This window comes from Aotus nancymaae, unplaced genomic scaffold (genome assembly GCF_030222135.1).
Source record: "Aotus nancymaae isolate 86718 unplaced genomic scaffold, 86718_ANA_hifiasm-v0.15.2.pri h1tg000041l, whole genome shotgun sequence".
Lineage (NCBI taxonomy): Eukaryota > Metazoa > Chordata > Mammalia > Primates > Aotidae > Aotus > Aotus nancymaae.
Window position 1 is genome coordinate 31,788,807 of NW_026988455.1, and position 14,634 is coordinate 31,803,440.

Below are 14,634 nucleotides of genomic sequence, written 5' to 3' on the forward strand. Positions count from 1 at the left end.
TTTTTCAGTACGGAATTTCACCATCCTTGCCAGGCTGGTCTTGGACTCCTGACCCACCCACCTTGGCCTACCAATGTGCTGGGATTACAGGCCTGAGCCACCGTGCCCGGCTTTTCCTGCCTTCTTTAAAACAGCCCATGCTGTAGACACTAAGGACACCTTTTGTTATGTTCAGCTGACCGCTGGGCCCTGTCAGTGAGGTCTTTGAGTTTGATACTGAACTGTGGCAAAACTTTCTGAATATCCAGGATGTCATGACTTGACCATCACCCTCTAGACTGGAATGTTTTTAGTCATGTTTTCTTGGTTTGTTTGAAAATTTGAGGCTTAGGGAAGCTATGAACAATAAAATCCTGTTTCAATTGTACAAGAGCTGGGACAAGTGGGAAAGAGGTCAGCAGGCCTTTCTTCTACTCTGTCACCTTAGGCTTCATCTTTGACAGCTGGACTGCTTTGATAGGGCTGTGGCTGCAGTGGCTTCTGACACCGACTTGAATAAACTTGCAGTGACATAAATGTGCCACGGTGTGCCATCATTGAAAAAGTACACTTACAGTCATTAAATTAAATGATCATGTGGCCTTAAACCACCTAGATTTCCAACTTAATTAAACCACTCATTATCTCTTGTTAAGTGATCAATAAAGTGTGCGATTGTGGCTTACTTTGCAAGTGGGATTAATATCTACTGTTCATCTCAAGATAAATATTAGTAACATAACCTGGGGAGACTATTTTGTGCACACTTCCAGAACAAGGGAGAGGAGGACTAAAGTGTTAGAGGCTTGAAGTTTTACCGTTCTGAACTGATTGTGAAGTATTCTAAACATTTGTATGGCTTTGTCTTTATAGACTGAAATCGCCAAGAGATTGAATACGATTTGTGCACAAGTCATCCCATTTCTGTCTCAGGAAGTAAGTAAAACTGTTCAGCTGTTAAAGTGCAATTATGTTGCTTCTCTGTTTGCAAATTAGCTAGGTTTAAGATGTTAATTTTATCACAAGGAACAAGTGTGAAGAACATCTGTTACAGCTGAAGTGTGTAAACCCCCTGCTATTCTATCTAACACATCTGAGGGCACGCTGTAGAAATAGTGACAATAGCTCAACCCCCAAATTAATTTTTTTTTTTTTCCTGTGGAAAACTGCAAAATGACTATCCAGTGTAAAGCTTTTGCTTTCTTTAAGTAGCATAAGCTTGAGAGCTGCTGATAATTCAGGTGTCCTTTATAGCTTTTAAATAGAAAGCTGTTCTCATACTGACTTTTAAAAATGATTCCATCAAGGTAGACTTTACTATGGAAGCAGATACTTCTTTTGTACTTACGTATCAAAGCAGTTGTCTTAATGCTGTCCTTGAAGGGGTGGATGATAATAGTCCAAAATATATTAACTTACTGAGTCACAGGCATGTATGAGCTTTTTTTTTTTTTTTTTTCTTTTTGGAGACGAAGTTTCGCTCTTGTTGCCCAAGCTGGAGTGCAATGGTGTGATCTCGGCTCACCGCAACCTCTGCTTCCCAGATTCAAGCAATTTTCCTGCCTCAGCCTTCTGAGTAGCTGGGATTACAGGCATGTGCCATCATGCCCAGTTAATTTTTTGTATTTTTAGTAGAGATGGGGTTTTTCCATTTTGGTCAGGCTGGTCTCAGACTCCCAACCTCAGGTGATCTACCTGCCTCAGCCTCCTAAAGTGCTGGGATTACAGGCGTGGGCCACTACACCTGGTCATATAAGCTCTTTTCTTTAGTTACAAAGTCATAGAGGTTTAATCTTAGAATTTCTTTGAGGGGGAGATCTCTTTATATTATAATCTATGAAATTGACTCAAGACTGTGGTTATTTTAGCTTTGCCTTGAAAAGTTTACCTTCCTTTTGGATATAAGCTAGTAAATGCTTTAGTGTGTTCTAAGTGTGCATGGGATGAATGCATCTTCAGGCAGGGTGGAAAGTATATTGGCCTAGGATTGGAGTCCTGGGTATCCTGGTTGGCACCTGTTGCTCCATGCTGGATGGTCACTGTCTCATTATTGTTGTAACAGTCTCTTCCAGCATAATCTTTGTCTGATACCACAATAGACTTGTCTGCCTCTTGAATGTAATAAGTTGTTAGACTTTAGTGATTCAGGGCTCTAAGCTACATTCTCATGGTTTCCAAGTAACTTTATGGCTTTGTTTTTATTTGTGGGTAGAATTGGGAGTTGGGAGGTGTGAGGTGAGTTTCCATCTCTCTGAACTGAGGCTGGGTCCTTCCTTTCCCTTCTGGAGAGTAAAGCATCAAAAGACTAAAAGAATGAGAGGAATTCCAGGAGTTTCCAGAAATGACTGGTGGGTCAAAATTGGCTGATCAGACAAGTGATCAACAGATTTAATGTTAAAGTTTTAGGTATTAAAATGGGTATTAAACTACCCATTTTTATTTATTTTTTAAATAGAGACAGGGTTTTGCCATGTTGCCCAGGCTGGTCTTGAACTCCTGGGCTCACCCCGTCTTGGCCTCTCAAAGTGCTAGGGTTACAGGCATGAGCCACTGCACCCAGCTGTAAAATGAATATTTTAAAATTGCTGTAAAACTTGTGCCCACACTTACTGTGAACCTCTTTTGTGAACAGGGGCGATCTTCCAAGTTCTGTTCTATTTATTTTCTAAGGTCTTACGTTGTCATTCTTTATGTCCTTTTTGTTTTCTACCATTCCAAGCTGAAATTTACAGTCAGAAGTAGTGACTGGTGGTGTTTAGAAATAAAGGGGAGCGCCATTCTCAGTTTTTCTTTCCATGTGTTCTGTGAAAATAATGTATGGTTGAGAAGTGATGCATTTAAACCCTGGTACTTCAGCCTGCATTGCACATAGCATTTGACTTTTTGTTGTTTGAATGTACAGTGAAGTTCTTGGCTGTTGCTAACGCCCTTTCTTCTGCTTGTTTTCAAAGCATCAACAACAGGTGGCCCAGGCTGTTGAACGTGCCAAACAGGTGACCATGGCAGAGTTGAATGCCATCATCGGGGTACGTGGCCTACCAGGTCTACCTCCTACAGTGTGTATAACCAGCTTTCATTTCTTATTAACTTGATGGCTGTGTGTGTGTGTGTGTGTGTGTGTGTGTGTGTGTGTTGAAAATGTGTAGTTTGATGTTGACCTATTTGATAAGGGTGGGAGGAGGAGACTTGGGGTGTGTTAAGGTATATAGAGGAAGAGGGCTTAGCGTAAGGAAGATGACAGGAGAGGCATTTTGGGGGGGGGACAAAAAAATCGTTAATTAAAAAAATTCTTTTTAAACAGATCAGGGTCTTGATATTTTGCTTAGGCTGGCTTGGAACTCCTGGGCTCAAGTGATGCTCCTGCCTTAGCCTCCCAAATAGCTGAGACCAAAGGCATGCACCCCCTTGCCCAGCCCTAAATTTCCTTTTAAGTGGGAAAATAAATGTAGTTCATCCTGTGACACCTAAACCACCCATGCTTCATTAGTCTAGTAAAAGCTTTAGAATTTTAAATACTTTCCTCACTTCTATCTTACAATGTTAGATCACAGTGAGGGCAAAATAGGTCTCTGAATTATCCTTTCATTTAGTTATCCTTGCTTTTTGCCTTTTGCTTTCTACGGTATTCGAACCTATATAACTGTTGGCTCCTGTTCTTTCTTGTGCCTCTTTCATGAATTTTTAAGTGGCACACCAATGAAAAGAGCGCTCTCTTGCCGTGGAAAAAGTGTTAATTGTCTGCCCTAGTGCTCCCTGGCCTTTCACCGGGGTTCTGCTCTCCTCTGTTGAGTTCAGTTAGTGCTCCTTGCTGGCCACTGGTTGTCAATCACAAGTCATTTGCTCTGCATTAATGAATCTGGTGAAGCGTGTGTTCCATCCCCTGCATGAGTTCATCCCCCGCCCCCAACTCAGGACCTGGGACGGTTCTCATGTGTTCTTCCCCTTCCATACTAAGCCAAAGAAGGAGCTGAAACAAGGGACCGTCCTTTCTGATTTTATTCATATGTGAGTGCCTTGAGCAGATTCAAATCACTCATTTATCAATTTATGTTAATTGCTTGTGAGATGATGCCCTGCTGGTCTTTATAGTTCCCTCAGACACTTTGTAATGATAATTAGACATGCTGCTGTACGGATTAAGAGTGCCATAGTCCAATGACGGCCACAGACAATGGAACCAGTTAATCCATCAGGGCTTAAAATTACATCCCAACTGGAGATGGAGAAAAAACATAAGAGCCAAGGAGGATTAAAGAATGAGCCTCAGCTTGAAAACTCTCCTTTCATCAGTTTCTCAATTGCAGATCTGCAGTTGGGTTGTCTGTGGTAAGCTATTGGCAGTCAATTAGGTGAAATAAACTGGGAGGGTGACCTTCATTTCCTTTTAATAGCTTTTTCCTCCCTGAAATGGGGAGCTTCAGTGGATTTTCAGCTTAAATTTTATTCAAGCTGCTTTATTACACTTGACAGCTTAGCTCTGCATAAACAATTCTCCCTCCTCTTCCCCCCAGATCCAGGCACTGCCTTCCCCCTCCTTCAGTATCACGTTTTTGACTGTTACTTAGTGGGCTCTCTAATCACATTCAACAAAAAACACAATTACATCTGCATTTGTCTGCTGCCTTCTGTACTCTTTTCTTGTGTAATGAATTGCTTTATTTCAGAGATCAAATCAAATATTCACTGGTACTTTCGCACGTACTGTGTTTGATTAGCAAAGACTAATAGTGAATTGTACTTGTAGCTCAAGCACAGAATTTTTTCACCCAAATGAATGAGGATGGAAAAGCCTGTTTTGATTAAAGGAAAACATATGCAAAGCAGTTCTCAAGGACCCAGTTAAACTTTGTGGAACATGTTTGTTTTCTGATAGGCTCTAAATTTCGACATATAATTTCTTGATGGTAAAACTCTGACGTTTAAATTCTCAAAGGCACCGCCCAGCTCTTGTGAATCTCCTTTGCACCTACACTTTAGGAAGGAGGAAATCGTATTAACCAGATGTTCGTAGGTAATACCCATTTTGAGCTGAATCGGAGAATAAAAATAGCAGATCTTTTTAGAAGGGCAAATGAATTTCTAATTTTACGAATGGCTTTAGTCCAGGAAAAATGTTGTTGAGGTTATTATAAAGGCAGTTTAGTTCTGGATGCTGTGGCAACAATAAACCAAAGTGGAATTGGGTGAAACGCAAGCGAGCCTTACACCCATTGCATGTCTTTGGCATACTGGCATGTGTGGTTTTTATCATTGTAATTTTTGGATTAATATATGAATTTATGTCAGAGGCTCTTTTCAAGTTTGTAGTGATCAATAATTATCCCACACCTTAAGTTTCATGCTGTGGCATATGCTTGATTTTTGCTTGAAAGGAATTGTGTGCGTCCTGGAAAATCGAAGTAGCATAAAATTGGGTTGACAATTCAGTGGACCTTTGCACCCCTTCATTGAACATGCAGTGTGTCAACCTGTCTCCCCAGAGGGGAGGAGGTACCAGGAGACTGTCTGTTCCTACAAGCAGCAGCTGCGGGCAGAGTAAATGCAGCCTGGTTTGATAGCAGCTGTCAGTATTGTTCAGGGGCCGACTTAGGGTAAAGAACAATGGGAGAGGCCACGCTCTTAGTCTGCATCCACTTTCAGGCTAAGAAAAGAAATAGTAATTTAACGGTTTAGACATCTATTACAAGTGTGAAAGATCATGAAAGAGTACCCTTTAAAATGCAAATGAGCCGAAACATTCTCATTCCCTTTAAGGTACAATCAAGGAGCTTTACTGCTTGCTTGACAGGGCTAAAGATATTTCTCTATATCAAACCTGGAAAAAGTAAATCTTCTCAAGGACATCCAGCTTCTAGGTAAGCTCAAGGTGTGTCCTGGGCCTGTGGCTGCTCTTTGAGGAGGCAGAGAGAGGTTATATTTTTTCTCTGCTTGTTGAGTGAGTTAACAGTGCCCATTTCTCACCAGCATAGAAATTGTAGTTCTCCTGTCTGGCAGAAGATACTGAATTTTAATTCTTTCTCACCATAGCACGTGCCTTCAACTTACATAGAGTATTGGTATTTAAGAAAAATGAGCTTCTTCGGTATTTAATACTGGAGAGACTATTGAAATATTTTCATAGATCTTTTTTTAAACAGCTTTGACGGCAAATTTGATGACTGGCAGAATAATAACTACAGCCCTACTTTTTGAATTTTGCTTCTTACCAATTCTTTTGCTATTAAATGTGTTGTAGTCTTGTCACAATGAAAAGGATAATTTATAGTGCAAATAATATGTACAAGGTTTATTGGGTTTGACACACAGCTCACTCAGGCCTTAAATAAATAACAAGTTGCATTGTGGGAAGGGAACTTACTCATTTGAGACCTTGAGTTTTTAGATCAGGATCATCGTTAACACCTTAACAAACATTTTGTTTTTTTTTTTTTTTTAAATTTCTATTAAGAATAATCAAAACAAAATTGGTTATTAAATGTTGTAAAGTCTTACTTGTGGAATGGCTGATGGCTACCTGAATGCATGGAGAAATGAAAGACTCCAAGACCACTTCTTCACTTTATTATTTGGGGAGTTTGGAACTAAAAGCTCTCCTCTGCCTGCTCCTACAGATACTGAATATTTGATTTCGGTTGGGATTGGAATTTCAAATAATCAGTGTTCTCTTTACATCACAGATAATTGAGGGATAATATGGAGAGATAGATACATATCTGTATACACATAGATTTGTTTTTTTCAGTTGATGTATAATTGTAATATAGTGAAATGCACAGCTTGATTTTTGACACCTGCGTATACCTGGTAACCCACATTCTACAAGAAGGGGGTCGTTTTCAGAACCCCAGTGAATTCCTTTATTCTTACCAGTTTTTTCCCCTTCCCCCGAAGAAATGGTTGCTTTTTTTCCCCCCTTTCTTTTGGCATGTGAAAGAAGAGCTAAAGATGGTTGGCTTTTTTTTTTTCCTTTTTGAGGCAGAGTTTTACTCTGTCTCCCAGGCTGGTGTGCAGTGGTATGATCTCAGCTCACTGCAACCTCTGCCTCTCAGGTTCAAGTGATTCTCCTGACTCAGCCTCCCGAGTAGTTGGGATTATAGGCATGTGCTACCATGCCTGGCTAATTTTTGTATTTTTAGTAGAGACAGAGTTTCACCATGTTGGCCAGGCTGATCTTGAACTCCCAGACTCAGGTGTTCCACCTGCCTCAGCCTCTCAAAGTGTTGGGATTACAGGTGGGAGCCACCATGCCTGGCCATAAAGATGGTTGTTTTTTTTAACTGAAAAGTTAAAGAATGAACTAATGGCATTCAAAAAAAATATTAATAAGCGATTGCACAGTTGTATATTTCCAGCCACCTGTTCCATTTCATGGTGATTTTGGTAATCTACATAAGAACATTTGCCTTGTGTTGCCTTGGACAAAGCATGGGCCTTAGGATCAGATGGACTTGGGGAGGACACTTGGCTGCCATCTATTGGCTTTATGACCTCATATAGTTAACCTCTATCAGTGTCCCCCATGTGTAGATGGTAATACCATCCACCTTCCCGGCTTTTGTGGGGATAAGACCTTGGCCAACAGCCTTCACTGAACATGTGGTCCTGACTTTTTGAACTGCAGTTTTGTCTGCCTGGTTTCCCTAAGTGCTTGTGGCAGATCTGTGGGTCCAGTTGGTCAAGCCCTTGTGGGACGTGGTTGCTCTAAACAGCAGTTCACCTCCTCCTTTGTCTTCTTTAGTGGTTACAGGGATGGGTGTTTGAGATTAGACCCAGCCAGATGCTCTGCTCCTGCCATTAAGTTGTTGTGCATGAATGACTTTTAATAAGGACACAATAGTGAAAAAGGATGGCTATTTAGCTTTTGATGTACAAACTTAGAAGTTCAAAACCATAAGGAAAAAGTTAAGTTTGGGGAACAGATGGAGACAGAATTGAGAGCAAAAATGTGAAAACATCATTGGCTTCCTTAGATAACATAAAGAAGGCAGACAGTGCCATTGTTGGCACAGAGAGGTTATAGGAATCATGCTGATAAAGTTGGGAGGAAAGAGAGTTAGAAGAGATGACCAGTGGGGATGGTCCTTCCCTTCCATAAAATGCCACGTTTCTATTACTGGCCTCAACGCTGACAGTTGGGTGCAAGAAAATTTCAGCAGTTTCCCATAGCAATGCCTGTGAACTTTAGGAGATCAAGAAATTTGGGTTTGTTTACATAATAACCTATGCACAAGAGAAAAAAAGAAATTTGGGTTTTGGCAATCTCATTTTTCTTTCTCACTTATTTGGATGTAGTCTGATTTATTTTTCATGAATATAACCTTGGTCGAGGACCGATAAATAGATCCCATATGGTCAGATTTCTCTATGCCTGCTCCATAGGCAAATACATGATTATGTGTATTTTAAAACAACTTAGTATGAAAATAAAATAAGTCTAGGGTATTTTGTGATGTCTGACTATGTGTTTTTCTGTAGGGGATGGCTGTGAATTCAAACTCCTAAAATGTCTGTAGAAGGAACCTGTCTGTCCCTAAGAGATTGAGTTGTAGACCTAAAGGGCTCTCCACTGTTGCATGAGATGATTGGTTTAAGGATTAGTAAAATGTTGGATTATTTTTCTCCTTTTGCTATAGCTGTCAGCTATCTATGAGATTGTAGTGTGTGAAGTTTAAGAGGATGAGGTTAGCCTCTTATTCTTATGAGTATGTGGTTAATCCCTGGAAAGCCATCAATAACCCAGCTGTAAGTTTCTTTATAAGACAAATTCTCCCTAGGAGAATAATGCACATCCTGCTACCGAGAGAAGACTAAATAGCTCCAACAAACATGGCTCTTCTAGCCCTTCTAACTTGTATTTAGTGACACACTCAACTTGTATTTAGTGATAGACTCTCCTCTTAAATTCCAGCAGTCTAGTGCTTTCTTTAAATTTCCAAAGGGAAAGAGCAATATTGCAAAGAAGTCTTTGCAGCACATTTCTCCTTTGGTTAAGTTTTATTCTTTTTTTTTTTTTTAATCTGAGAGCACAACTGGGCGCCTGACAAATGGAGAGCTTTTCCTCAGTGTCTGGGCTATTGTCATTGTGCTTCGTAGTTATTAGAAAAGTGTTGAAGCGTTTGCTTTTAAATTTCCCCACCTATTTCTTTTCCTTTTTTAAAATTTAAGTTCTGGGATACATGTATAGGATGTGCAGGTTTGTTACATAGGTAAACATGTGCCATGATTGCTATATCTGTCAACCCACCCACACAGTTCCATGTGATTTTACTTGATTCCCTGGAATAAGGCATTATATATTCTTCTTTTTTCCAGGAGAAAAAAGCTTCAGAATAGAAAGTAGAGTACCCCATTATAGGAACTTCACCTGTGTGTTTTTTAATTTTTAATTTTTGTGGGTACATGTATTTATGAGATACATGAGATATTTTGATACAGGCATGCAATGTGTAATAGGCACATCATAAAGAATGAGGTACCTCTCCCCTCAAGCATTTATCTTTTGTGTTATAATCTAATTACACTCTTAGTTATTTCAAAATTATAATTAAATATGTGATATTTTTAAAATTGAGATATGATACATATACCATCAAATTCACCTTTTTTTTTTTTTTTAAAAATGTCTCACTCTGTCACCCATGCTGGAGTGCAGTAGTGCAATCTTGGCTCACTGCAACCTCTGTCTCCTGGGTTCAAACCATTCTCTTTCCTCACTCTCGAATATTTGGGATTACAGTCGCACACCACCATGCCTGGCAAATTTGTATTTTTAGTAGAGATGGGGTTTCACCATGTTGGTCAGGCTGGTCTCAAGCTCCTGACCTCAGGTGATTCACCCATCTTTGTTCTCAAAGTGCTGGGACCACAGGCATGAACCACTGCACCCAGCCAAACTCACCTTTCTGAGGCATACACTTCTGTGGTTTTTAGCATATTCTCATTCTTGTACAACCATCACAACTATAAAATTTTTCTAGAAAATTTTTGTCACTGTATAAATTCATTACCGTTTATTCTTTATGCCTCCTCCCCTAACCTCTGGCAACTACCAATGTGCTTATCTATCTCTATGGATTTACCTATTGTGGACATTTCATATGAATGAAATCATATAATATGTAGCCTTGTATGTCTACCTTCTTTTATTCATCATGCTTTCAAGGCTCATCCATGTTGTAGTATACACCAGTATTTTAGTTCTTTTTATTGACAGTTAACATTTCCTCAATATACCACATTTGCTTATTGATTCAAAAGTTGATGGACATTTAGGTTGTTTCCGCTGATTGGCTATTATGAATAATGCTGCTATGAACATTTGTGTACAAGATTTTGTGTGGGCGTGTTTTCTCTTGGATCTATCTCTGGGAGTAGAATCACTGGGTTTGTGGTAGCTTTATTAACCTTTTGAGCAACAGCCAGACTGTTTTCTAAAGTGGCTGCATCATTTTACATCCCTACAATAGTGTATGAGAATTACAATTTCTCTACATGATCTCTGGCACTTACTATCCATTTTTTTTGTTCTACGCATCCAAGTGGATGTGAAGCAGCATCTCCTGTGATGGCTAATAATGTTGAGCATCTTTTCACCCAAAACCTGTAGAGTTTTTATAGTGGATCTGCCAACACATGGCTTGTCATAGCCTTAATGGCCTTCCAGGGATGAGCAAGGCAGTGGTCAGGCAGGATGAGTTGGCCTGTGTGGATTAGTTGGAATGGAGAAAGAATAAAGACAGGCCACGCATGGTGGCTCACATATGTAGTCCCAGCAGTTTGGGAGGCCAAGGCAGGAGGATCGCTTGAGCTCAGGAGTTGGAGATGAGCCTGGGCAACATAGCAAGACTGTTCTAAAAATCAAAAAATTAGCTGAGTATGGTGGTGTGTTCCTGTAGTCCTCGCTACTCAGGATGCTGAGGTGGGAGGATTGTTTGAGTCCAGGAGTTCAAGGCTACAATGAGATATGATCGTGCCACTGTACTCCACCTGGGTGACAGAGCGAGACCCTGTCTCCAGGAAAACAAAGTACGCTTCTAGCAAATTTCAAGTATATAATACGGTATTATTAACTATAGTCGCCGTGCTGTACCTTGGAACTCCAGATCTTCTTTATCTTGCGTAACTGAAACTTCATACACTTTGACCAGCCTCTCCTCATTTTCCCCTACCCCGCAAGGCAGCCACCATTCTACTCTCTGCTTCTGTGAGTTGTACTCTGAGATTCCACATAGAAGGGAGATCATGCATTGTCTTTCTGAATCTGCTTATTTCGCTTAGCCTAGTGTCCTGCAGGTTCACCCATGTTGTCACAAGTGGGAGGATTTTCTTCTTTTTCTAGGCTGAATGGTGTTCCATTGTGTTTATATTGCACCACATTTTCTTTATCTGTTCATCTGTTGACAGACATTTGGGTTGATTCCACATCTTGGCTCTCGTGACTAGTGCTGCAGTGGTCATAGAGTGCAGATGTATCTTTGATATATTGATTTCATTTTCTTTAGACGTATACCTAGAAGTGGGATTGCTGGATCATGTACAGGTTGAGCACCCCTGATGCTCAGCCACTAAGAATATTGCAAATATTAAAAAATCTGAAAAAAAAAAAAAAAATCCAAAATCCAAACACTGCTGGTCCCAAGCACTTCGGAAAAGGGATACTTAACCTTTTTGAGAAAGTAGTTATATTTTTAACTTTTTGAGAAACCTCTATACTGTTGTTTTCCATCAGGGCTGTACCAGTTTACATTCCTAAGAACAGTGTACAAGGGTTCCCTTTTCTCCACACCCTCACTGACGCATATCTTGTCTTTTTGTTACCAGCCATCTCAGCAGGATTGAGGTGATATTTCATTGTGGCTCTGATTTGCATTTCCTTCATGATTAATGATAATGAGCATTTTTTTCCCCATATATTTGTTGGTCGTTTGCATGTCGTCTGTCTTTGAGAAATGTCTGTTCAAGAGGTCCTTTGCCCATTTTTAAATTAGGATGCTTGTTTTCTTATTTTCGTACTATTGAGTTTCTGAATTCCTTACATATTTTGGATGTTAACCTCTTGTTTGAGGTATGGTTTGCAAATTTTTTCTCCCATTCCTTAGGTTGCTCATGCGTCATTTTCTTTGTGCTACTGCATTGAGATGGGCCTTTTGGTGGATTGTCATTTTCGATTTTATTACTGTCTTCAAGTAGCTGGAGAATTCTTGTCCCCGTAAGCAGTTTCTACCTGTTTATCACCCTTGCCCCTCTTTACGCGAGAGGCCATTCACATAATGGGAGGTTTTCCGATAGCTCCTGCAGTAGTGTCCTTGATGTTTCTGCTACCCGACAGCTCTTTCCCACTTGTTTACGTAGCATACCAATTTTCTTTTCTTTTTTTTTTTTTCCTGTCTGCTAGGATGGTAATTGAGTGTTTTAAAGAACAGGGAAATAGCAGGTATCAAGGAAGAGTGATTTGGAGAGAACCGTCAACAAATGCTCCTTTTCATGTTTTGTCCCCTTTAAAAAAAAGTGTTTAAATACTGAGTGCTATAAATGCCACTTACTGTCATTTTTAGCCTCAGAGATGCCATTTAGAGGCATGGTTTTAGTTTGGGTTGGGTTAAGTTTGTGATTTTTATGACATAGTTTTTCTTGGGGTTGTGAAGTGGGTGAAGTTTCAGAAATTAAAGTTGATTCTGCAGTTGGTGGTAAAGAGCTTGGTGTCCGGTGAGGAGAAGGTGGGCATTGGCCTGTGTTTTCATACCGGGTGTCCTTCCCAGTTGTTCAAAGCTACTCTGTGGTGATAAGCCATGTGCTGCGACTGTGTTTAGAAACTACACCATTACAGTAGTGCTCTGAATGTAAACAGCAAAGTCACTTTCATTATAGTAACATAATTGACCCAAGCTGCAGTAAGTCAAATGTGAATTAAAATTCTTAATGCGTGACTGTTGTTTGATATGGATGAGGTCGCTTTATTCCTTGTGGGTTTTCGGTATCATTAACTCAGGGTTTGGCATTTGTTTTATTTGTATCACTTTCAGCCTGTTCAAATGATTTTGGTTAGAGCAAGTGCATTGATCTCCTTTTCCCCAAATCTAAACGCTTGTCATTCCCTTTAGGGCCCCAGAACACCAGTATGTAAAAGTTCCCAGTATAGTTCTTTCTCAAATTGCTTTGTAAAATACAACTTTTTAAAAAATTATTTAATTTTTTTGAAATTGTTAGTGGAATCAGCTTAAGAAAGCAGATGTTCATTTTTTTGTGTTGTGACAGGGTACTCAGATGGTGATGAAGGGACAGTGAATGTGATTGAATGTTGAATAGTATATATATATATTTTTTAAAGAGACAGGGTCTCGCTATGTTGTCCAGGCTGGAGTGCAGTGGCTATTCACAGGCACGATCCCACTACTGATCAGCACGGGAGTTTTGACCTGCTCCGTTTCTGACCTGGGCCGGTTCACCCCTCCTTAGGCAACCTGGTGGTCCCTTGCTCCTGGGAAGTCACCATATTGATGCCGAACTTAGTGTGGACACCCAATTGGCATAGCGCACTACAGCCCAGAACTCCTGGACTCAAGAGATCCTTCACCCTCAGCCTCCTGAATAGCTGGAACTACAGGCACACACCACCGCACCCGGCAGTATTTTTATTTTTTAAACAAGAATTTGGCACGTCACTTAGCATACAAGAACATGAATTCTAATTAATGGCACAGAATCCCAGCTTAGGTCTAAATTCAAGTTAGTCAGCCTTAGCACTTTTGACATTTTGGGCAGGATAATTCTCTGTGGTGGCGGCTGTCCTGTGCATTGTAGGATGTTCACAGTATCCTTGGCCTCCACCCACTAGATGCACCAGTAGCACTCTCTTCCCTCCCCCTGCAGGATAACAACCATTGGAGTCACCACACATTGCCATACCTCCCTGAGGCAGGGAGGGGAGGGGTGTCAAAATTGGTTCTGCTTGAGAGTCAGTGGTCTAGACTGATAGCCTGATAAACCAGCTATATTGCTAGAAACTATCATTGCTTATCAAAAATGCTTTTTCTCAGCTGGGCGCAGTGACTCATGCCTATAATCCCAGGGAATTCGGGAGGCTGAGGTCGGTGGATCACTCGAAGCCAGGAGTTCAAGACCAGCCTGGCCAACATGGGGAAACCTCATCTCTACTAAAAATACAAGAATTAGCTGGGTGTGGTGGCGCTGGCCTATAATCCCAGCTACTATGGAGGCTGAGGCACAAGAATTGCTTGAACCCGGGAGGCGGAGGTTGCAGTGAACTGAGATCGCACCACTACACTCCAGCCTGTGCAACAGAGTGAGACTGTTTTTTAAAAAAAAAAAAAAAGAATCTTTTTCTAATCACTTTACAAACTTTTGCATGTGTGTTCCATGTTGTATAAATCTACAAGCATTTTGACTTTTAAACAAATTTCCTAATTACTGTAAACCTAGATAGAAGAATAGGTTTCCCCATCCTTCCTGTCATGTTGAAAAAAACATCTTGCAGTTTTTCCAAATGATAGGGGCGGACTTTGGTTAGAGAGGATAGATGCAGGCCACCTATGGTGGCTTACACTTGTAATCCCAGCACTTTTGGAAGGCCAAGGCAGGAGGAGTGCTTGAAGCCAGGGGTTCTAGACCAGCCTGGGCAATGTGGTGAGACCCCAT

General features: G+C 40.6%; 1 protein-coding gene across 4 annotated transcripts in view; it reads left to right on the forward strand.

Moving 5' to 3' along the window:
- Nucleotides 1-14,634, forward strand: part of LOC105725260 (TLE family member 1, transcriptional corepressor) — a 100,580-nt gene that overhangs the window by 33,129 nt on the left and 52,817 nt on the right. For 2 of the 4 annotated variants that reach the window (XM_012464246.2, XM_012464247.2), the window contains exons 5-6: nucleotides 853-915; nucleotides 2,931-3,035. In XM_012464246.2, the coding sequence (XP_012319669.1) occupies nucleotides 853-915; nucleotides 2,931-3,035 (168 nt within the window). The remainder of the gene's footprint in view (nucleotides 1-852; nucleotides 916-2,930; nucleotides 3,036-14,634) is intronic. The other 2 variants (XM_012464248.2, XM_012464250.2) reach the window with 1 other exon arrangement.